The 24,706-nt window shown below is 42.7% G+C and overlaps 1 protein-coding gene across 6 annotated transcripts in view; it reads left to right on the forward strand.

Moving 5' to 3' along the window:
* Nucleotides 1-24,706, forward strand: part of tenm1 (teneurin transmembrane protein 1) — an 802,783-nt gene that overhangs the window by 333,153 nt on the left and 444,924 nt on the right. The window contains exon 5 of one of the 6 annotated variants that reach the window (XM_072271296.1): nt 9,741-9,769. The exons of 4 other annotated variants lie outside the window; for them this stretch is intronic. In XM_072271296.1, the coding sequence (XP_072127397.1) occupies nt 9,741-9,769 (29 nt within the window). Of the gene's footprint in view, nt 1-9,740; nt 9,770-13,277; nt 13,291-24,706 lie in introns of all 6 variants that reach the window. One more of the 6 variants, XM_072271300.1, reaches the window with a different exon arrangement.

Genomic DNA, 24,706 nt, shown 5'->3' on the forward strand with positions numbered 1-24,706 from the left:
TACTAAAAGTGAAAAGAGAGAGGGAACTAGTTCCGTCCTTCAGTCCTGCTGAAGTGTCTCAGCTCGAAACATCAACTATACTCTTTTCCATAGTTTCTGCGTAACCTGCAGAGTTCCTCCAGCATTTTGTGGACGTTGCTTAGATTTCCAGCATCTGCAGATTTTCTCTAGTTTGTGATTGGAAACTAGTTCTGCTGTTTGTCAGAACAAATGTCTGTACATACATTGAACTTTTGAACTTCATAATGTTATAGGAGATCAGTTGTATGTACAAGTGTCCAAAATTCAGGCAGTTGTAACCCAAGGTTAGCCTGACATATTTAATAATTAATTAAAACTATTTAAGTCCAAAGATAAGGGGTTGTGTGCTCTTAAGTCATTTTGACAGTGCTTATAATTTCCTGAAGAACTCCATCTAAAGATCTTCGGTTGGATCTGAAAGATCTTTTATGTTATTATTCCACAAGGATTTTAAATTGAATTGAATTGACTTTATTTCTTACATTCTTCACATACAGAAGGAGTAAAAGTCTTTACGTTATGTCTCAGTCTGAATGGGCAATGCTGCAATTTATAGTAATTTGTAATAAATAGTATGTACAACAGTACCGTCAATATAGCATAGAAATACAATTGTATCAGCATGAACTAATCAGTCTGATGGTCTGGTGGAGGAAGCTGTCCTGGAGCCTGCTGGTCCTGTCTTTAATACTTCAGTACCGTTTCCCAGATGGGAGTAGTTGGAACAGTTTGTGGTTGGGGTGACTCAGGTCCCCAAAGATCCTTCAGGCCCTTTTTACACTCCTGTCTCTGTAAATGGCACGGAGGAGGAGGAGAAGATGGCGGCGCGACACAACGCGCGCGGCCTCTCCGGAGAATGATATTTGTAATCTTTCAAGTAGGGTACCGTGCACAATTCTGATTTGATGGCGACAGATGGAGAAACATCTGGAGAAACTTCTGAAATGCCCGCTTCGCTGTCGCTGCTACTGTGTGGTAACCAGAATCTCTGGAGTAGAAGGCCCTGAATCCTCGGCTTTGCTTGTTTCGGCAGCTGGGGTTAGGTCGAAGGCGCTCGGCAGACGATGGCGCTCGGGAGGCTATATCGGAGGGGCTGGTCGGAGGCCCGAAGTTTTCAGATGGCTGTGCTCGGGTGCTTGCAATGCATCGGCAGTTGGTGGTGCTTGGAGGTTTACGGCAGGGAGCTTCTCCCTTTTGCCACCCGCTATTGGGGACTCGGGACTCGATCGGGTCTTGAGACCTTTTTTTTACAGTGCCCATGGTCTGTTCTTTATCAAATTATGGTATTGCTTTGCACTGCTGTAACTATATGTTATAATTATGTGGTTCTGTCAGTGTTAGTCTTTGGTTTGTCCTGTTTTTCTGTGAAATCACTCTGGAGGAACATTGTATCATTTCTTAATGCATGTATGCATCTCTAAATGACAATAAAAGAGGACTGCGTGTTCTCATAATCTAAAAAAAATCAAAATGTCCTGAATAGTGGGACGTTCACATCTACAGATGCACTGGGCTGTCTGCACCACTCTCTGCAAAGTCCTCAACTGTGGGAAGCACAGTTCCCATACCAACCAGTGATGCAGCCAATCAAGATGCTTTCAATTGTGCCCCTGTTGGAAGTCCTTGGGATTTGGGGACTCATGTAAACTTCTTCAACTGTCTGAGATGAAAGAGCCACTAATGTGCCTTTTTTCACCCACAGCCAGTATGTACAAACCACATGAGATCCTCGGTGATGTTTATGCCGAGGAACTTAAAGCTGTTCATCCTCTCAACACCAGATCCATTGATGTCAATAGGGGTTAGCCTATCTCCACTCCCCCTGTAGTCCACAACCAGCTCCTTTGGTTTTGAGACATTGAGGGAGAGGTTGTTTCCTTGACACCACTGTGTCAGGGTGATGACTTCTTCTCTGTAGGCTGCCTCATAATTATTTGAGATTAGGCCAATCAATGTAGTATCATCAGCAAGTTTACTTAGCAGATTGGACCTGCGGGTGGTGACACAGGCATGGGTATACAGAGAATAAAGGAGGGGGTTTAGGACACAGCTCTGAGGGGCTTCTGTGTTGAGAGTCAAATGGGCAGAGGTGAGGGAGCCCACACTTACCACCTGCTGGCGATCTGACAGGAAGTCCAGGATGCAGCTGCACAAGGCTAAGGTCACTGAGCTTCTTGTCAAGCCTGGAGGGAATTATGGTGTTCAATGCTGAGCTGTTGTCGAAGAACAAAATTTTCACATAAGGTTCCCTTTCTCCATCTAGGGACGGTATGTAGAGTTGTTTTCAACAGGGTTTACTTTTATTAAATATTGTCAACAAGGTTTACTTTTATTTCTTGAGGTGACAAGTTTTACCTACAACAGCATCTCAAAGATCAGATTCCCTAAGGCCACTGAATAACCTGAGGTGACAGACTCATCCCTTATCCCAAAACCTATTCACATCAACAAGGCACAAGCCATGAACGTGAATAGAATACTCTCCACTTGCCTGGATGAATTAAGCTCCAGCAACTTCCAAGAACTCAATACCATCCAGGAAGAAAGCAATCAGCTTGATTGACAGCATATCAACTGTACTAAATATACAGTGCTTCCACTACTTGTGCATAATAGCTGGTGTGTACTATTTATAAAATGTTACTGTCTTGAGTTATTTCAACAGCTCCTCCCAAATCCAGAAATTCCAGCATCAAAAATGAAAGAAAGGTCAGGTGCATGGAAACACCACCACCTCCAGGTTCCACTCCAAGTTGTACACGACCCTAATTTGGTACTATATTATTAATCCTAAATCTTGGAACTCCTTCCTCAGCACATTGTGCAAGGACATTCAGCAAAAGGGCAGTAGCAGTAAAAGAATGTAATATCCATTACATTTTCAAGGGCAATTAGACATGGCCTAAATATGGCCAGCACCTAAAACAATAAAAATATAATCTCTTTATCTCTTTCCCATGAAGCTGGTATCTAATTCCTAACCTGCACCAATTGATTCATCCATATACATACTAATTTCAAGGACTGGTCACTCTTATTTTCAGATCCTCTTGTGTTACAGTCATCTCCTCTAGGCCTATAGCCATAGAAATATCAAGCTTCCACCAGTTACAGATTCTTCTCACTCCTTGTTTTTGCGCACAGTGACTGCCATTTTTACGCATTATCTGTCACATATACATTGAAGCATCAAGTGAATCGTTCCATTTTGCACCAATGACCAACACACCCTAAGAAAGTGCCGAGGTCATCCCACAAGCGTCATTGTGCAACTGGCGCTGGCATGGTGCGCCCACAATTTACTGACCCTAACCCATACATACATTTTTGGAATGTGGGAGGAAACCAGAGGACCCAGAGGAAATACACACAGTCACAGGGAGAATGTAAGAGCTCCCCATAGACAGTGGTGAGAATCGAACTCTGATCTCTGATCACTGAAACTCTAGAGCATTGCACTCACCACTATCTACCATACCGCTGTTTGTTGCTGTGCTTTCATCAGTCCAAGTGCTTCTTTCAGATTCTCCTTGAAACACAACTCATTTTTTTAAACTTTGCCATGTATGGTTCAGTGACAAATTTTGTTTGTTCTTGTGTTTCTGAAATACTTTGTGAGATCTTTTATCATATAAGAGTTGTTTCTGAATTATCTCCATTCTCACTGCCAGTTAGAATAGTCTGCTTCCATGACAAAAGTGCTTTTGAGATATTCAAATTAGATTAGATTAGATTATGAGGACACTCAGTCCTCGTTTATTGTCACTTAGAAATGCATGCATTAAAAATGATACAACGTTCCTCCAGAATGATGTCACAAGAAAACACAGGACAAACCAAGACTAAAACTGACAAAACCACATAATTGTAACATATAGTTACAACAATGCAAAGCAATATCAAAATTTGATAAAGAGCAGACCATGGGCACAGTAAAAAAAAAGTCTCAAAGTCCCGATAGCCTCATCATCTCATGCAGGCAGTAGAAGAACGAAACTCTCCCTGCCATGAATCTCTAAGCGCTGCAAACTTGCTGATACAGCACCGTCGGAAGCACCTGACCGCAGCGGACTCTGAGTCCATCTGAAAACTTCGAGCCTCCGACCAGCCCCTCTGACACAGCCTCTCCGAGCACCATCCCCTGCTGAGCACTTCGACCCCACCCCGGCCGCCGAGCAACAAACAAAGCTGAGGACTCGGGGCCTTCCCCTCCGGAGTTTCTGGACCACACAGTAGCAGCAGCAGTGAAGCAGCCATTTCAGAATTTTCACCAGATATTTCCCTGTGCTCTCACGTCCGTCTCCATCAAATCAGGATTGTGCATGGCACCCTACTTGACAAATAACAGACATCACCACCAGAGTGGCTGCTGCGAGCTGTGTCACGCCGCCATCTTCCCCTCCCTCCAAATGATTCTCTCTTCAGGTTTTTGATCTAGGGTAGTGGCAGATTATTAATAGGAAGTGTCCCACCTCATTGCACATCCACCAATGCAAATTAGTTAACAAGATTTATATACTTAAAATTTGCAGATAATGAGAATGACACAAAAAAACTGTTTCTGAAGTTTCCTCAACATTTCAACTAGCATCTAATCACTGATTGCATCCAATTGACCGTGGAGCTCAGGTTATGTTCTGGTTTATTATCACGTAGGTGATATGAACTATAGTAGGAAATGATTCCACACAGAAATATAGTACACTAGTGAATGAAAGTCTGAAATAAAACACAACATGTCAGAGATAAGGCAGACATTTTAGGTTAATGATCTTTCATTAAAATAGCGAAATGTTAGAGATGCAGGGAATGAGGATCAGAAGAGAAGGCCCATAGGAGTGTACAGGACAGGAAAAAAAATAAAACAACATGGGGGCAACGAAGTTGAATGGCAGAGAGTGGTAAACGGAATCATGAATAACAAAAGGTAAGTCTGGAGGTCTTAATGGGAAAAAATCTAATATAGATATGAAATTACTAAGAGTAATGATGAAAATTCTGTAGGTGCTAGAAATATTCTGAAATCACTGATTCAGTATGTAGGTGGGAAGACTATAATGTGCTCAGTCAGAAGGCAAGGTGCTGTTTCTTGACTTGCATTGGACTTGGTTGGGATAGTGTAGGACATCAAAGGTGGAGAATTAAGAGTGGGCACAGGAAGGAAAATTCAAGTGACAAGTGACTATTACTCAGGTTCACCACAGTGGATGGAACAAATATAATTTACGAAACAGTCACCTAATCTGAACGTGTTCTTCCCAATTTAGGGTACCCCCATGTCATGAGCAGTGACTGCAATGAACCAAACTGGAAAAAATGCAGATGTGTTGAAGGAATGGTGAGACATATCTTTGTGTTACAGTAGTGACATATCTTCTGCAGCTCTCATTTCTAAGGCATAACCAGTCATTCTTTCCATTAAGTGTAGGAGTATAAACGTCAGATAAAGAGAAATTAAGTCTGAAGTTCACATCAGATTCTTGGATATTTTTGAAATGCTGGATATTTGCCAGCATTTACTATTAAGGTTCATGCAAGAGGGTGACACAGCAGGTCGATGCAATGGGAGGATGAATCGTGCAGAACTGCATGATTACAAATTTGAAAACAATCTGTACTGAGACGGCTGAGACAGGTAATGGACGAGGTAGTGATTGTGAACGTACTTGTAAATCATGACCAAGAAGCTCTCATTACCTTTAAAAGAAGGGGTAAAAGTGCCACGAAGTATGAGGCATAAAAGATATAAATGCACAGCAGAAATTGAATCCAAGAACTGACAACAGATATTTTCAACCTGGATCAAAGAAAATAAAATTAAGTGGGAAGAATACTTAGTTAGACTGTGCCTGACCTTGTCATATCATTTCATTAACCAGGATGAATGAAATCTTGGAAAAACCACAATGTTTGTCTGCCATCATCTAGTTTAAAAACATTCCTTTGTCCAAAATTGAATTGGCATCTGTCGAATTTTACAGAGGCAACAGTATAATGTAAAGATAATTCTGAAGCTGGAAGCTGCTAAATTTCTCCGTAGTCTTGATAGTGTTTTTGTGACACAGCTTTACAGGAGATCTTTTTAGTTGTAATTTTTCCCGTCTAAGTCTATTTCTGATAAATGATGAAAATGACATAGGAATCCATCTGTACAAAGCACAAAAGCCACCAATTCACTGACTAACATTTTGCTTGTTTAGCATTAGTCGATTTTCCATACCTTTGTAGGGGAATAGATTCTAATCATTCAAATTGTAAGGTCTCTGGCGAGAGAATTATTTTATACCCTGGGACTGCTTCTAGCATCTGGCTTCTAAACTGATGTCAACAGTAATTTAATAGACAAAATAAATTCACGTGTTGAAAATTATTTAATTAATTAACGGAGGAACCAGCTGGTAATAAAAGTTGATCAAGGATCAAGCACATTTCTCTTGAATCATGTGCAGAGCGCAGCACAATTCTTTGACAACCCAGTTTTTTGCAGATAAACTCAAACAAGGATCCCATGCACTGATAGCCCACGTCAATTATACAGGTTCCCCTCGGAATTAAAGGGCCAAAAAGAGATGTCAACATTTTTGTCATGGTCTTCATTTCAGGAAGTGGCTTTCAAGCTGTCATGCCACAATGCAACAATTACTGGGGAGTGTTGCAAAAATGAGTGCTTGCTAAAGTAATGTGAAGTGGGTGGCAGAGTCCTCCTCGGAGACAGAAAAACTTGTGGACTTCAGAAGAGCAGTGTGAGCAGAGAAAGTGGAACTGATAGTAGGAGGTGCCATGGATATTTCAGCAAGGGTTTGAGTTCCCCTGATAAGTGGATTGGAGGGAGGGACAGGGCTTGTCTTTCTGTTGTTGTTTTGTTGTTTGTTATGCTCTGCGTTGATCAGCCAAGCATCGTGGGTATGCTATGTTGGCACTGGAATGTGAGGTGACACTTTGCGGGCTGCCCCCACCACATTCATAGGCTGTTAAATCAAATAGTACATTTCACTGTATGTGTCAATATACATGTGATCATAAAAGAATGCTAAGATTTTATTCACCAAAAGTGAAAAGTTTACTTCTTTGATTATAACTTGGAGGTTTTGTACAGAAGACTATTACATCTGGCATGCCCATCTGCAGATTCTGAGCCAAAGTGTCTAAGAGTTTCTGAAACTGGAGGGATCCTCGATTTTGTTTTTGTGGCACTTGTACTTATGGTTCTCCGAGTCCATGGCAAATCACATGTAGCAAGCAAACATAGATGTCTGCCCTACTCTCAAAGTCAAAGTCAAAGTCAAGGTCACCCTCACTCTCAGAAATCTTTCCTCGGTAGCATTATAGGCAATTTTTACTAATAAAACTCACACGTAATACTTTGCTGAACTACAAAATTCAAACAATGCTCACCTGGCAAACCTTTGACCGCTAGTCAATGCGATTTGCAATCATATCCAGAGAAGACACTTTGACTGCATTGGAAGGCTCACCTATGGCTTGGGTATTCATAGAATGTGTTCATAACCTTATTTTCTGACAACTTCATGTCATCAATATACTTTGCATAAGGAAGTAACTTCTTGTATGCCATGCTTGTGCATTCAGGTTGCTTTGTTTCTCTGAGAGTGAGGCAGCAGGGCAGTTTTGAAAGAAATCATAAAATCTTAATTTATTTTAAAGAGTACTTCTTGAGATCAGAGCTATGAGGATCAATGTCACTGACATAGGAAATTCAATCTCATATGATTGCCATGTCTGAAGCATGATAGCAATACACAAGGTGCTCCTCTACCACCTTTTGGAACTGGTGCAACAAACCTTGCTGAGTTTCTGAACTTTCCATAGTGGTTTACAAATGCTATTTTATAACTGGAAAAATAAAGTAAGTGAATTTATAGCCCTGTTACTCTTAACAAACTACTAAATGAGTTCCAATTCAATCCTTAACTGCAACAAAATAACACATACTCACCTGACGACTGGTGTATTTGTTAAGAAAACTTTTCAGCAGAGGATTCCTTACAAGTATATAGGAAAGAAGGGTGATCAAGAAAGGATATGAATAATACGAAGGATATTCATGTGCTGCTATAAAAAGTGACAAATTTATGAGCATGTATTTTCCTGTAAATTGTTCTACCTCTTTGCTCCCTGACTCCTGGAAATGAAGCACTAATGATATTTTTCAACACTACCCTGCCACATCACAATTAGTTATTCAGGATCATTGGTGATTGAACTGATACATTGTCCATTTATTGTAGAGAATTGGGAGAACTAATATTTCCCAGCTGTCTCTTGTGCAAATTACTAAGGAGTTAGGATTGATTTTATTTTCCTGTACCTTCATTAAATCGGAATTTGGACCATTTGGACCCACACTGCCTGCAACCTTATAGTTGGGTAATAGAAATCATTTGTGTTTTCTAACATTTTCCAGCACATATTCTGTCAGTAATTGGAGATTTACTGTGTTTCTGAACAAGGTTCTGTGTGCTTACAACTTAGAAAATGGGATTGATGGTACTTCTTAGCAGTGTCCTGAACCTTCACTCTCGGGGAATGAAAATTTATGGAGTGTTCGAGATGTATGCTGCATATTTACTACTGATGAAGTGGGATCAATGCTGTTTCCTTATAGTTTTCTTTGCATTTATGACTATAGAGTGGTGGCAATTGGTATTTCATGATGCTGCTGTATTTTAATGCAGCTTAGAGAATGAGGATTGATAATTCTTGCCAATGTTCTCCAATATATTTATAATTTGGCCATAGCAAAAGTCTGGTGAAAAATGTATTATTAGTGGGATTAATAGGAGAGGTAGCAATTTTCCTAACTGGACCTCACCTAATTTTCCCCCTTACTGAAATCATTGGAAAACGAAATAAGGCGTGGCAAGAAAACTGCTACATTTGTTTTGGCCTCTGTTAAAATTCTGTTGTGACTCCAACTGTTGTACCTAATGCCTAGTGCTGCAAATAAAGGCACCTGAAGTTTGTGGAGTATTGCTGCAACATCAGTGAATTATCCCAATCCTCCTCGTCCACTTATGACACAACATTTTAAGGTTCAAGGTTCATTTATTGTCGAAGTATGCATGTGCGATACAACTCTGGCATTTGTCTTCTCCAGATAGCCATGAAATAAGAATGGAAAAAGTAAATGAAACAGAACTTGAAGACCCCAAAATCTTTCACCCCCCCACAGAAAAAAGAACAGCAATAATAACAATCCCCAACCCCTCCCTGTAGAAAAAACAGCAACAATACAATCCCCACCCCCCAGAAAAATATTGCAACCAACACCCTCACTTGCAAAAAAGAAGAGCGACAGTAGCTTCAAAAGTCCTCTACCACTCCACACACACAAGCACACATACACACAAACCAAGAACTTACAGATCACCCACCCACCAATCAGCCCCAAGAAAGAAAATGACGAAAATCTGAAGGAGACAAATACAAAATACAGATCAATCACATAAAACTCAGAACACTGAACAGTCTTTCCGTGTCTCAGAACTCACACCTGGTCCAAAAGGGACCTCCGTTGGGAGCAATTACTGATCATTTTCAAGTCAAAAAGTTAATATATTTTGAGAGCTCTGAAATAAAGGTTAGCATAGTTTGATAAATTATTAACCTCAGTTGTAAGCATTCCAGAAACATTGTAACTGAACCATGTCTTATTAGGTCATTTGGATAAGGATCATGAAACAATAATACACATGAAGTATGCAAAAACCAGCAGTGAATGTAAAGAGTACGGACATACAGCATGAACATGTATTGACTTTCAGTGACTGCAATAATACCAAAAATAGGAAGTTATGCAGTGGAACCTAATTCTGTTATCAACTTTTATTGATAATACTTATTCATTGTCTGAGGCATTTGTCAAAATAAAAGCTGACCACAGGTTTACCTAAAGCAACACACAAAATTGCTGGGGGAATTTAGCAAGTCAGAAAGCATCAAAGAAGGAACAAGAACAGTTGACATTTTGTGAATGCGCCCTTTGTTAGGAATGAGAAAAGAGGACAGAAGCCCAAAAAAATGGGTGGAGCATGAGTTGGCAAGTGATAGGTGAGAGGAGGAAGGTGGGGGTGGGGTGGGGACAAGTGGGAATGATGTAAGAAACATAGAAAGCCTACAGCACAATACAGGCCCTTCGGCCCACAATGCTGTGCCGAACATGGACTTACTTTAAAAATTACCTCGGGTTACCCATAGCCCTCTGTTTTTCTAAGCTAAATGTACCTATCCAGGAGTCTCTTAAAAGATCTGTAATTGCAGTGGTGCCCTGGGGAAGAGGCGCTGGCTGTTCACTCTATCTATTCCTCTTAATATCTTGTATACCTCTATCATGTCTCCTCTCATCCTCCCTCTCTACAAAGAGTAAAGCCCTAAATCCCTTAATCTCTGATCATAATGCATACTCTCTAAACCAGGCAGCATCCTGTATAGGGGCAGGTGTAAGGCATCCAATCCCTGCACTTCAATCCCCCATCAGGAAGGGTTTTTTTAGATAACAAATCCAACCAATTTCCCTCCACCTCCACCCAAATCCCTTACCAACTGAACAAGGATAGGGTTCCCTCATCGTCACCCACCAACCCACAAGCCTCTGCATCTGACATATTATTCTCTGCAAAGTCTTCTACTATAGTATCTCAGTACTATATACATCCTCCATTCCTTCTCCACTCTTTTCAGGGATTGCTCCCTGTGACTCCACACCAATCACCTTCCAAGTAAGTGTAGCAACTACCTCTACACCTCCTCACCCACCACAATTAAGGGCCTTGAACTGTCCATCCAGGTAGCACTTCACATGTGAATCCATTAGTATCATTAATTTCATATGGTGATCCTGCTGCAGCCTCCTCTACATCATGAATTCTAACTCAGATCTGTGGATCACTTCATCGAGCATTTTCACTCCGTCCACTGTAACAGCCAGGATCTCCCAGTATCCAACCATTTTAATTCCACTTCCCATTCCCACACTGACCTGTCTTTCCACAGTATAGAGTCTAGACACAGATTAGAGGAATAAAATCTCATATTCTGTCTTGGTTTTCTCCAACCTAATGGCATCAGCATCTATTTCTATAATTTCCAGTAGCCACTCTCTGTCCATTGCCAGATATTGAAAAAGATCAAAAAATTTATGGATGCCTGAAATTGGAAATATAAACAGAAAAGTTGTAAGTGCTCTACAAGGTTAGGCAACATCTGTGGATAAAGAAACTGGGTTATGTTTCCAGGGTGACTGGCATTTATCAGAACCAAGAAAAGTAGAAATAACAAGTCTTGTAAGTTGCAGAACAAGACAGAATGGTAAGAGCAAAGGAATGTCTACAGTAGGGTTAAGATCAAGAGAGACTGATGCAAGAGGGTCTGGTGATGATTCATTAATCACAGCTGCTCTGCCTGGAAGAGGTCTAAAATGAGGAAGATAAATAAGGATGGAGTAAAGGAAAAAAGCCAAAAAAAGCCAATGCCATCTTCTCTCATTTAGCATCAGTCCTTCTCGATCAGAGACTTCTCTGCAAAAGCATAGGTGTTTTCTAACATGTGCTAATTCTGGTGAAAAGTCATTGACTTTAATTGTTTAGTCTAGTTTGGAGATAATGTGCGGTAAAGGCTCTTGCAACCTAACAGGCCCAAACAGCCTATTTACACGCATATGACAAAGTAACCTGCTAACCCTTACATCTTTGGAATGTGGGAGGAAACCGGAGCACCCAGGAGATACCCATGAGGTCATGGGCAGAGTATACAAACTCCTTACCGACAACGGCAGATTTCAACCTGGCTCAGTGGAGCTGTAATAGTGCTTGATTGTCGTGCCACCCACAGTTGTTAACGATGTTTCCCCCTCTATAAAGAATTACATACATTGAAAGCATGAAGCAGAAATGCTTGAATCATTCTGCAGAAGATCAGCTTCTGTAGAGAAAAGAAATAAGTGAACATTTTAAATGGAGACCTTAGGGGAAGCTTTTTGCTTCTGTCACTCATGCTTCATCAAGATGAGTCAAAATGATTATTATGCCTCATTAAGGGAATATCCTAAAGGTTGATTTTTAAGTAAGAACAGTAAATTAATATGGCTGTATCACAGATAATAGCATTAAAATCAGAGAAAACAGAGAAAAAGCAAACATAAAATTCAGAATCAGAAGAATCAGGTTTAATGTCTGTCATATGTTGTAAACTCTGTTATGCAGCAGCAGTACAATGTAATACTTAATAATAAAAACTAAAAAAAAACTATGTTACTGTAAGTATTTAAAAAGTTGAATTAAATATGTGGTGCAAAAAGAGAAAAGAAAGTAGTGAAATAGTGTTTGTGGGTTCAATGTCCATTCAGAGATTGTGATGGCAGAGGGGAAGAAGCTATTCCTGAGTGTGTCACTTAAGGCTCCTGTACCTCTTCCCAATGGTAGCAATAAGAAGAGGTTATGTCCTGGCTGGGGGGTCCTTAATCTTGTATGACAACTTTTTGAGGCATCACTTCTTGAAGATATCCTAGATGCTGGGGAGACATGTGCCTATGAGGGAGCTGACAGAGTTAACAACATCCTGCAGCTTCATTTGATCCTGTGCTGACGCAAACCACCTCCCCCGCCCCATACCAAATAGAACAACCATGGCTGACAAGGGAAGTCAAAGCTAATGTAAAAGCAAAGGAGAGGGCATACAAAAAAGCAAAAATTAGTGGTAAGACTGAGGATTGGGAAGCTTTTAAAACCCTACAGAGAACAGTTAAAAGAATCATTAGGATAGAAAGATGAAATATGAAAGCAAGCTAGCAATCAATATAGGGTAGGATAGGGTAGTTATGAAAGTTTGAGGGGTGTTAGCTTTCATAAGTCGAGGAATAGAGTTTAAGAGTCGTGATGTAATTGTAGCCCCCCCTGGCCACCCTCAGGGTCGCTCGGCTCACTGTCGTCTAGGGAAACAGCCTCGGCCCCGGCAAACTGGGTAATAGTTTGTGTGGATGCTGTGTGAGGTACCCCATCCCGCCCGAATAACAGACAATACAGATGCGATTAAATGATATACAGTTTATAGATATTACTGGAACTATATAATTAAAAGAGAATAAAATATAAAAGGAAAATAAAAGGCGCCACACTTATCAAAGTTCAATCTCTTCGTGCACAATAAAACCGTTGGAGCTCAAGGACCTCCTTCTTCACCCTGCGACCCCTCGGACCACCTCGACCAGCCGCCTGGGACCAACAACGGTGGTCGACAAGACGCTCCACACGAGTCCGTCTCTGTCTCCTCGCCGAACATCCCGCTTGGGGTCCGACCCCGTTAGCGAACTCACAGCACCTCGTCCATCCTCTGTCTCGCTCTCCCGCCTTCTCCCCCAAAACCCCGTGCATACAGTATCTTCAAATACACCAAAACCATAACAACTATCCCAATTGGTTAATAGCACTCTCTTATCAGACTCTAAAGCAAAAACAAGCTGCTAGCGCAAACTTTCTCAGCGTTTAACACAACAAAGCCGCATTCCCCAGATTAACATAACAAAGACACCATTTTAATTAGCCTCCGCAGTAACATAAAAATCGAAACCCCCTTACACTCTCCCCCCACCAAATAAAGTCATGTCCTCATGACTTCTAAATAACTCGCCAACCAGTCCTGCAGACACACAACACACACATACACAGAGACACACAGTGACAGTTCTCCCCAAACAGTGGACCTTACTCCCGTCCCACGGGCGCTACATAGGCCAACCTATCTGGGAGCTTCTTAACCCTCTGAGACCTCCGTATCCCCTCACCTAAACCCAAAAGGCTCAGACACTACTAGGGATACCTCGGGCCTGCTTGCCAACTCCTCTCTCACTCAGGCCACCACTACAGCTCAGAGCCCCCAGTCCCGTGTCCGGGGCCCCGCCTCTCCTCCTTCCTGATCCTGCCGTAACTCAGACTGCCCACAGCTAGCCCTCCCCACTACACCTGACTCAGTGGGAGAAGGGCCAAAGGTCTCTTCCTCAATCACGGGGAAGTTAGCGAAAGGCAGCATGTTCCACATGTGCAGCACATCATCCTTCGAATCCGTATCCTTCCTCATTCCCTCGATCGGTAGCTGCTGTTTCAGTTTCTCCTAACTGAAACATTTAGCCGGGGCTATCCCTTCAGCCTCCTGCAGTCGAGACGTCAGCTTCTTCGGGGACTCATTCAACTCTCGCCACAGCCTCCGCAGCTCTGACTCAGGGTTCCTGGCCATCTCAATCTGGGACGCAGTTACCCCACCAGCTTCTTCCACCCTGACCTGAAAAGCAGCAGTTAAAGAATGTTCAGCCTCCGGTTGTTTCTTCCTGAGGGCATCTTCCAGGTCAACTTTCAGTTTTTCCACTTCATTTAAACTCGCGATAGTCAAGCATCTGCCTCCCTTTTCCGAGATCTGTCCTCCATTTCTTCACCTCCTCGGGAGCGTAGTCAAACTCCCCTCCCTGGGCTCTCGGTTTTCTGTTGACCTTAGTCAGAACACTTCCTTGATCTTCCCCCATGGTCTTCCTCATGACCCGCGGGAAGGATGCAGGGGCACCGGATATGCCCTTGGGCATCTTTTCGGATCGGAAGAATCCTAGGGAACTAATAACGGCCGTCTTCGGCTCAACAGCTGCGCTTCTCAGGATCTGGCAACATCCACTCCTCAGATCCAGCACATTAAACCACATCGCATCATCCCCACACACGCTGCCTTCATCTTCCACGCCGCTAGGGTACATTTGCCGTGACCTCTCTCTCACTGAGGTGTCTCCAGCGGTCAACTCTCCTCCCTCGTGGTGGTTCGGAGCATCTACTAAGAGGGTCTCACCCTCAGCTACTTTCCCCAGGCCGTACCACCGCTGGGTCTCGTTTAAATTCGGTACCGGCTCAAGGCTGCTACACACGTCCTCAGAAGCAACTCGACACGCTGGGTGCCCAGAAAATGCCTCCATGAACTCCAGGGTCATTAACCAATCATCGTCTTCTGGATAACTACTGCCACTAGTGCCCAAAGTCTCCGGTGCCCTTGCGGTTGTCAAGGATAAATGCTTCAGACACCGGTTGTAAAACCAACTGTACAACAACTTGATCTGTGCCCCGGGGTCGAGGATAGCTTTAGCATCGCTTCCCTCTATCCATAATGACACCCTGGGGCGTGGTCCCTCTAAGCCTTCAGGAATAGGGTCTTTTCCTTGCGGAAGTTCAGTGGTACATTGCTGGGAACGTGCTTCCCCAGAGACCCCAAGCCGTTCCCCCACTGGGCCTCCACTAAGTTTCTCGATCCCTCTCCGATCAGCTGAACAACTGAGGGAGGGGCTGATCCCCTGAAATGATCCCCCTGGCACTGCAAGCAATTTAGCCGCCCTCCTAGCCAGAGAAGACACACTGAAAACTTTACCCCCTCTTTCTTTCAAATAACTGACAGCTGTCACTATGGTGTAAGTGAACCTGACAGCTCTAACACCGTCACCAGCCCGCCTACTCAAACTTTCAACCAATCCCTATCGCTCTCCCTCAACCGAGCACTGCCACTCAACTAACAACTGCGAGATCCGCTTCGCCCGCGTCTCGCACGTCTCCACCCCTCTTGGGGTGGACACTATCCGCAGTGCCAGGAGGAGCCTGCCAGAGCTAGAACATTTATTCGCAGACCCTACCTCCAAATCAGACCACTCTTTCCTCTCTCTCCCAACTGCATTGACAGCCCCGAGTGCCACCTCCAACTCGTCAATGCCAGCCTGAACTCGACCAAAGACCTCACCCACAATGCATACAGCAATAACCAGCAAATAACCCACAGAGACACACTTTACAGATTTAAACAGGGCACCCACACAGCATACCAGCAGGCTCAATCCCGGACGAGCCCCCACAATGTAGTCCCCCCCCCCCGGCCACCCTCAGGGTCGCTCGGCTCGCCGTCGTCTAGGGAAACAGCCTTAGCCCCGCCAAACTGGGTAATAGTTTGTGTGGATGCTGTGTGAGGTACCCCACCCCACCCAAATAACAGACAATACACCAGGTGCAATTAAATGATATACAGTTTATAGATATTACTGGAACTATATAATTAAAAGAGAATAAAATATAAAAGGAAAATAAAAGGCGCCACACTTATCAAAGTTCAATCCCTTCGTGCACAAAAACCGTTGGAGCTCAAGGACCTTCTTCTTCACCCTGCGACCCCCTCAGACCACCTTGACTGGCCGCCTGGGACCAACAACGGTGGTCGACAAGACGCTCCACACGAGTCCGTCTCCGTCTCCTCGCCAAACATCCCGCTCGGGGTCCGACCCCGTTAGCGGATTCACAGCACCTCATCCATCCTCTGTCTCGCTCTCCCACCTTCTGCCCCAAAACCCCGCGCATACAGTATCTTCAAATAAACCAAAACCATAACAACTATCTTAATTGGTTAATAGTACTCTCTTATCAGACTCTAAAGCAAAAACAAGCTGCTAGCGCAAACTTTCTCAGTGTTTAACACAACAAAGCCGCATTCTCCAGATTAACATAACAAAGACGCCATTTTAATTAGCCTCCCCAGTAACATAAAAATCGAAACCCCCTTACATAATGATGCAGCTCTGTAAAACTCTAGTTAGGCCACACTTGGAGTACTATGTCCAGTTCTGGTTGCCTCACTATAGGAAGGATGTGGAAGCATTGGAAATGGTACAGAGGGGATTTACCAAGATGCTGCTTGGTTTAGAGAGTATTGTGATCAGAGATTAAGGGAGCTAAGGCTTTACTCTTTGGAGAGAAGGACGATGACAGGAGGCATGATAGAGGTGTACAAGATAATAAGAGGAATAGATAGAGTGGATAGCCAGTGCCTCTTCCCCAGGGCACCACTGCTCAATACAAGAGGACACAGCTTTAAGGTAAGGGGTGCGAAGTTCAAGGGGGATATTAGAGGAAGGTTTTTTACTCAGAGAGTGGTTGGTGCGTGGAATGCACTGCCTGAGTCAGTGGTGGAGGCAGATACACTAGTGAAGTTTAAGAGACTACTAGACAGGTATATAGAGGAATTTAAGGTGGGGGGTTATATGGGAGGCAGGGTTTGAGGGTCGGCACAACATTGTGGGCCGAAGGGCCTCTACTGTGCTGTACTATTCTAAGTTCTATGTTCTATATCAAAGTGGATAGTAAAAGCTTTTTTAAGTATGTAAAAATAAAAGAGAGATGAGAGTGGATTTAGGACAGCGAGAAATTGAGGCCGGAAAAATAATAAGGGGGACAAGGAGATGGAAAATAAACTAAATGAGTATTTTGCATCATTCTTCACTGTGGAATACACTAGCAGTGTGCCAGATGTTGAAGGCTGCGAGGGAAGAGAAGTGAGTGCAGTTACAAGGCAGAAGATGCTCAAAAAACTGTAAGACTAAAGGGTACATAAGTCACCTGAACCAGATGAACTGCACTCTTGAGTTCTGAAAGAGGTAGTAGTAGAAATCGTGGAAGCATTAGTAATAATCTTTCAAAATTCATTGGACTCTGGCATGATGCCAGAGGTCTGTAAAATTGCAAATGTCATTTCACTCTTTAAGAAAGGAAGAAGGCAGCAGAAGGGAAACTATAGACTAGTTAGTCTGACCTCAGTGGTTGGGAAGATGTTGGAATCAATTGTCAAGGATGAGGTTATGGAGTACTTGATTATACAGGACAAGATAGGACAAAGTCAGCATTGTTTCCTTAAGGGAAAGTCTTACCTGATGAACTTGTTGGAATTCTTTGAGGAGATGATAAGTAGAATAAATAAAGGAGATGCAGTGGGTGTTGTATATTTGGACTTCCAGAAGGCCTTTGACAGATGCCACACATAAGGCTGCTTACCAAGTTAAGAGCCCATGGTATTACAAGAAAGTTACAAATATGGTTAGAGCATTGGCTAAATGGTAGGAGGTAGTGAGTGGGAATAAAAGGATCCTTTTCTGGTTGGCTGCCTGTGACTAGTGGTGCTCCACAGGAGTCTGTGTTAGGAACGTCTTCTTTTTATGCTGTGTAACAATGATTTAGATGATGGAATAGATGGCTTTGTTGCCAAGTTTGCAGATGATATGAAGATTGGTGGTGGGGCGGGTAGTGTTAAGGAAACAGCTAGGCTGCGGAAGGACTTAGACAGATTAGGAGAATGGGCAAGAAAATGGTAAAATAAATACAATGTTGGAAAATGCAAGGTCATGCACTTTGATAGAAGAAATAAATGTGCAGATTATTTTCTAATAGGGAGAAAATCCAAAAATCTGAGCTACAAAGGGACTTGGGAGTCCTAAAGGTTAACTTGCAGGTTCAGTCGGTGGTGAGGAAGGCAAATGTAATATTAGTTTTCATTTGAAGAGGTCCAGAATACAAGAGAAGGGATGTAATGCTGAGGCTTTATAGAGCACTGGTGAGGCAACTCCATGAACAGTTTTGGGCTCCTTATCTAAGAAGTGATTTGCTGCCATTGAAGAGGGTTCAGAAGAGGTCCAGAAGGATGATTCCAGGAATGAAAGGATTATCATACAAGGAACGTTTTATAGCTCTGGGTCAGTACTTGCTGGAATTTAGAAGGATGAGGGGGATTCTCATTGAAATCATTTGAATGTTGAAAGGCCTAAACAGAGCAAATGTGGAAAGGATATTTCCATTGGTGGGGGAATGTAGGACAAGAGAACATAGCCTCAGGATAGAGGAGCATCCATTTAAAACAGTGATGCAGAGAAATTTCTTTTACCAGACGGTGGTGAATTTGTGGAATTTATTACATAGGCAGCTGTGGAGGCCAGGTTGTTGGGTGTATTTAAGGCAGAGCTTGATAGTTCTTGATTAGACATGACATCAAAAGTTACGAGGAGAAGGGTTGGGAGTGGGGCTGAGGAGGGAAAATAAGGATCAGCCCTGATTGAATGGCAGAGCAAACTCAATGGGCCAAATGGCCTAATTCTGCTCCTATGCATTATGGTCCAATGGTCTATATACCAGTTAGAATGCTCTTCATGGTACATCTGTAAAAATTTTATAAGTGTCTTTAGTGATTTACCTCAAATCTCCTCAAACTCCTAATGTAATACAATAGCTGCTGTGTCTTCTTTGTAACTACTTCAATATACTGGGCCCAGGACAGAACCTCAGAGATGTTGACACCCAGGAACTTGAAGCTGATCACTCTTTCCACTTCTGATCTTTCTATAAGGACTGCTATGTGTTCCCTCATCTTACCCTTTCTGAAGTCCACAGTCAATTCTTTGTTCTTAGTGACGTTGAGTGCAAGGTTGTTGCTGCGGCACCGCTCAACCAGACGATCTAGCTCACTCCTACATTCCTCCTTGTCACCATCTGAAATTCTGCCAACAAATTTATAGATGGCATTTGAGCCATGCCTAACCTCACAGTCATGGGTTTAGAGGGAGTGGGGCAGTGGGCTAAGCACACATCCCTGAGGTGTGAGAGTGCTGATTGTCCGTGAGATGGAAATGTTATTTCCAATCTGCATAGATTGTGGTCTTCTTTTAAGGAAGCCGAGGATCCAATTGCAGAGGGAGATACAAAGACCCAGGTTTTGGAGTTTTTTGATCAGGAATGATTGTGTTAAATGCTGTGCTATAGTCAATAAATTCAGAGATGAAGTAGAATTTGCTGTGCTTAAATTGAAGGCATCATCACTGTGTACGCTTCAGATACTCTAGTTTTCATTCATGTGTCATTGTTTAGATGCAGAGGCATGGATCCATCAACACAGAATGCAAGTTGTTTGCCCTTTCTTTCCTTTCTTTTTTGGCGTCAAGTCATAACATTCCTCTATGAACTAGGCACCAGCTGATAGAAGTTGTAGCAGCACTTAGTGTCCATCTCTTCCTAGAGTCAGGTAAAAATCCTTTAAATTCATTGAAAGGGTAAGCAAACCAGCAGCAATATCGTCTCCCAGGCCAATACCCTTTAGTTACACTGAGTAAGCTACAAGAGACAAGCTAGATGTTCACGTGCTCAACACCAGACTCCAGAATTAGAACTCTATTCTGAGCTCTCTCATGCGAAGAGATCACCAGCTGTAATTCTCCTCTGGACACATCTACTGTGATTAACAAGGCTTTGGGAATAGAGTACCCAGCAGAAAGGCAGCAGCACCAAGACTCGTGGGAATCTGGTTAATGACTGCTCAGAATAGAGGAAGCACATTTGGTGTGGCATTGAGATTTCAAGGACATGCATTGACAGAATATGGAGCCCTTCCTTAAACAGTGGAATTAACAGCTCACCTCCCAAACTGCATTATCCGACTGCTCCCTTTGCCTGGCCCATCTATGGAAGAGTCAGAGATTTCTACGCAAACAACAGGAATTCTGCAGATGCTGGAAATTCAAGCAACAAACATCAAAGTTGCTGGTGAACGCAGCAGGCCAGGCAGCATCTGTAGGAAGAGGTGCAGTCGACGTTTCAGGCCGAGACCCTTCGTCAGGACTAACTGAAGGAAGAGTGAGTAAGGGATTTGAAAGTTGGAGGGGGAGGGGGAGATCCAAAATGATAGGAGAAGACAGGAGGGGGAGGGATAGAGCCAAGAGCTGGACAGGTGATAGACAAAGGGGATATGAGAGGATCATGGGACAGGAGGTCCGGGAAGAAAGACAAGGCGGGGGGGACCCAGAGGATGGGCAAGATGTATATTCAGAGGGACAGAGGGAGAAAAAGGAGAGTGAGAGAAAGAATGTGTGCACAAAAATGAGTAACAGATGGGGAACGAGGGGGAGGTGGGGCCTTAGCGGAAGTTAGAGAAGTTGATGTTCATGCCATCAGGTTGGAGGCTACCCAGACGGAATATAAGGTGTTGTTCCTCCAACCTGAGTGTGGCTTCATCTTTACAGTAGAGGAGGCCGTGGATGGACATGTCAGAATGGGAATGGGATGTGGAATTAAAATGTGTGGCCACTGGGAGTTCCTGCTTTCTCTGGCGGACAGATTTCTACTTTGGCTTTATCAGTCAACAAAGAGCTCTGAAAACCAGAGTGTAAATCATCTTGAATCTCACAGGATTGTCCAAGATGAAGATCTATGCAGTGGTAGTCAAGCAGCCAACGTCTAGGAACCATTGCTTGAACACCGATGTTTTGGGCTTTAGTGAGAATACAGCTGAGAGTATAGAAATATCCCTGTGTTCTCCAATATCTCACCAGAAAATTAAAGTTCAAAATTCAAAGAAAATTTATTGTGTAAGTACATATATGTCACCATATACAGCCCTGAGATTCATTGTTTTCCGGGCATTCACAGTAAATACAAGAAACACAATGGAATCAGTGAAAGATTGCTTCCAATTGGATGAATCAATGTGCAAGAGACATCAACTGTGCAAATACAACAAATACAATCAAAATGATAAATAAATAAACAAACAATAAATATCGAGGTAATAAATTGTAGAGTCCTTGAAAGTGTATCCATAGGTTGTGGGGATAGTTCAATCATGGGGAGAGTGAAGCTGAGAGAACTTATCCCCTCTGGTTCAAGAGCTGACAATTGCAGGTCCTGGGATTTCTGTACCACCTCCCTGATGGCAGCAGTGTGAAGAGAACATGATTTGAATGGTTGCTATCCATGATAATGGATGCTGATTTCCTGTACTCCAAGTAGATATGCTCAATGATGGGGCAGCTTTCACCTGTGATGAACTGAGATGTATACACAACCTTTGTAGCATATACCATTCAACTTGTTTCCATACCAGTCTATAGTGCTACTACTCAATACACACTCCACCACACATTTTTAGAAGTTTTTCAAAGTTTTAGACGCCTTTCTCCTTCTGAAGTCAATAATCAGCCCCTTGGTCTTGAGAGGTTGATGTTGTGGCACCTTCCTGTCAGATTTTCAATCTCTCTCCTATATGCTGATTCGTCACCGCCTTTGATCCAGCCAATGACAATTCAGCAAACTGGAGCTATGATTAGCCACATAGCCCTAAGTGTAAAGTAAGTAGAGCAGGAGGCTAAGCATATAGTCTTGTGGGGCACTTGTGCTGATGGAGATTGTGAAGGAGAAGTTGTTGGCATTCCGAAGTGACTAGGTCTGCAGATGAGGAAATCGAGGATCAAATTGCACAAGATGGTATTGAGGCCAAGGTCTTGCAGCTGATTGACTAGTTTTGAGGGGGTGATAGTACTGAATGCTGAGCTGCAGAGGATAAAGAGCATCCTGATGTATGCATCTTTGCTGTCCAGATGTTCTAGGGCTGAGTGAGGAGCCAATGAAATGGCGTCTGCTATGGACGTGTTATGCCAGGAGGCAAAATGGAAAGGATCCAAGTCGCTTCTCAGGCAGGAATTTATAAGTTTCATCATCAACCTCTCAAAACACTTCATCACAGTGGATGTACATGCTTCGGAACGATAGTTATTGAGGCAGGTTACCACGTTCTTCTTCAGCATCAATATAATTGAAGCCTGCCTGAAGCAGGTGGGGACCTCAGAATGTCAAAGTGAAATGTTAAAGATATCAGTGAATATTCCAGCCATTTGATCAGCACAAGTCTTCAGTACTTGGCCAGATGCTTTCCATGGGCTCATCCTTCTAAAGGACGCTCTCAGGTCGATCTCAGAGACTGACATCTCAGGGTGAAATCAATGGGAGCTGTGGGCCCTCATGAAGGTTTTTCCATGTATTAACAGTCATAGTGAGCATTGATGGCATTAAGCTTTGTGATTCAAGTTTGGTCCAGTATTACTACTTTGCAAGTGGGATACCTTTCCAGGTATCATACCTGGACCTCTTGTATTTTGCTTGTCACTGGACCTGAATACCACTGATCTGGTTCTCATCAGATTGCAGATCTCACGGTTCATCCAGGGCTTCCTGTGGGGACATGTTCATCCACAACTGCTTGTTTTTTTTTATACAGTCCGTGAGTGCTGTTCAGATCCTCTGAGTCCTTGAACACAGCCCCGTCCTCCAATTCAAAGCAATCCTGTAGCCACTCCTCTGCATTCCACGACAACCTCTTCTTTGTCCTTACTTCTGGACCCTTGCTGTTTAGCCTGTATGCAAGTAGGAGGAGGATAGGAGGATAGCCAAGTGATCAGATTTCCTGAAATGCATTCTAGGTGTGGAATGGTAGGCATTCCAATGGTATAGCAGTGGTTATGTGTGTTGGGACCCCAATGATATGTTCATTGGGCAGAGATTACTTCAAGCAAGCCTAACTGAAGTCCCTGACAATGATTTGAAAGCTGTCAGGGTAGGCTATTTCTTGTTTGACTATTGGGGCACTCTTCCTCAAGTGCCTGTTAATATCAGCCGTTCGCGATATGTAAACTGTGGGTGGGATCACAGGGAGGTCTCTTGGTAAGTACAGTATTATGGAAAAATCTTAGGCACATATTAAAAAAATTCTGTATTGCAAAGCTGCTTTCAAAAATAACAAAATGATTCTAATTATCAAAAAAATTACTACAAAGAGCAGTAAACAGTAAAAAACTAAAATATTTGGTGAGACCACCCTTTGTCTTTAAAATTGCATCAATTTTCTTATGTATAATGCAGGGGTTGGCAACCTTTTTGCCTCTGTGGGCCGGATCGCGTATTAATGAGTGGACGGTGGGCCAGATAAATGCCATAAAAACTTGAAATTTGGGCACTATCCATTTAAATACATCTAGTTCTGTTTTGCCTCAAATTAATGAATAACACATGCTAGAAAATCATTTGTGCTTAACCAAGGATGCCAATTAGTAATCAAAGAACTCAGTTTAGTTGCAATTTATTTCAATCGAGGCATCTTTTGAATCTATTAAAAGGACACAAAGAATCTTCAAACATAAAACGTATGAACATGATGCATGGAATGGTGGTAAATTAAGTATAATAAAAAAATAAAAAAGAAAATTTGAATGCAACTGGTTGATAAATGAATGTGAAACCTGATGCTGTTCGTTGCTTGAAAGCTTCTCAATATTGGGTGTCAGACTTGTTGATGCCAAGAGCAAGATATAATCCAAATGGGCATCAGTCAACCTTGATCTCAAATAGTTCTTGGTGTGCTTCATTTTTGAAAATAATTGCTCACACAGATAAGCGCTGCCAAACAATGATGCCATCTTTTTTGCATGGTCCACTAAGTTAGGATACTTCCCACTTGGATGAATATATTTTCTATAAAGTCAAGCACTGACACATCTTCAGAATGAAATTTCGATCTCAATATGTTGTCACACTGCATCTCAATTGAAAAATTTATTTCTTCAATTTTATTTTGAAACGCAAGTTATTCAATAAGTATCATAGCACATGTAAATATCTGGATATTTAGTGTGGATTTCCTGTTAAAACACAGTGACGCTGTTTCTGTTTACAAATTTGAACGATCCCATCTGAAAACCTATGCATGAGCGGAGAGTATCCAATACATATTAATAAGACAGTCTGCCTTCCCGTCATTCGTATATACCAGTGTTTGGTTTTGGAACAAAACGGAACCTGGGGCCAGTGTAACAAGACGCCATGCGTGTGCATCACTGTGATCGTGTGAAACATTCAGAATAAGGAAAAATCGCTCACGAGCCGGGTAAGCATAGTATCCCAATATTTGCTTGCGGGCCGGTCAAAATACCTTTGTGGGCCGGATCTGGCTTGCGGGCCATAGGTTGCCTACACCTGGTATAATGTCATACAGTTTTAAAAGAAAATCAGCTGGTGGGTTG

This window comes from Mobula birostris, chromosome 10 (assembly GCF_030028105.1).
Source record: "Mobula birostris isolate sMobBir1 chromosome 10, sMobBir1.hap1, whole genome shotgun sequence".
In the NCBI taxonomy this organism is placed as follows: Eukaryota; Metazoa; Chordata; class Chondrichthyes; order Myliobatiformes; family Myliobatidae; genus Mobula; species Mobula birostris.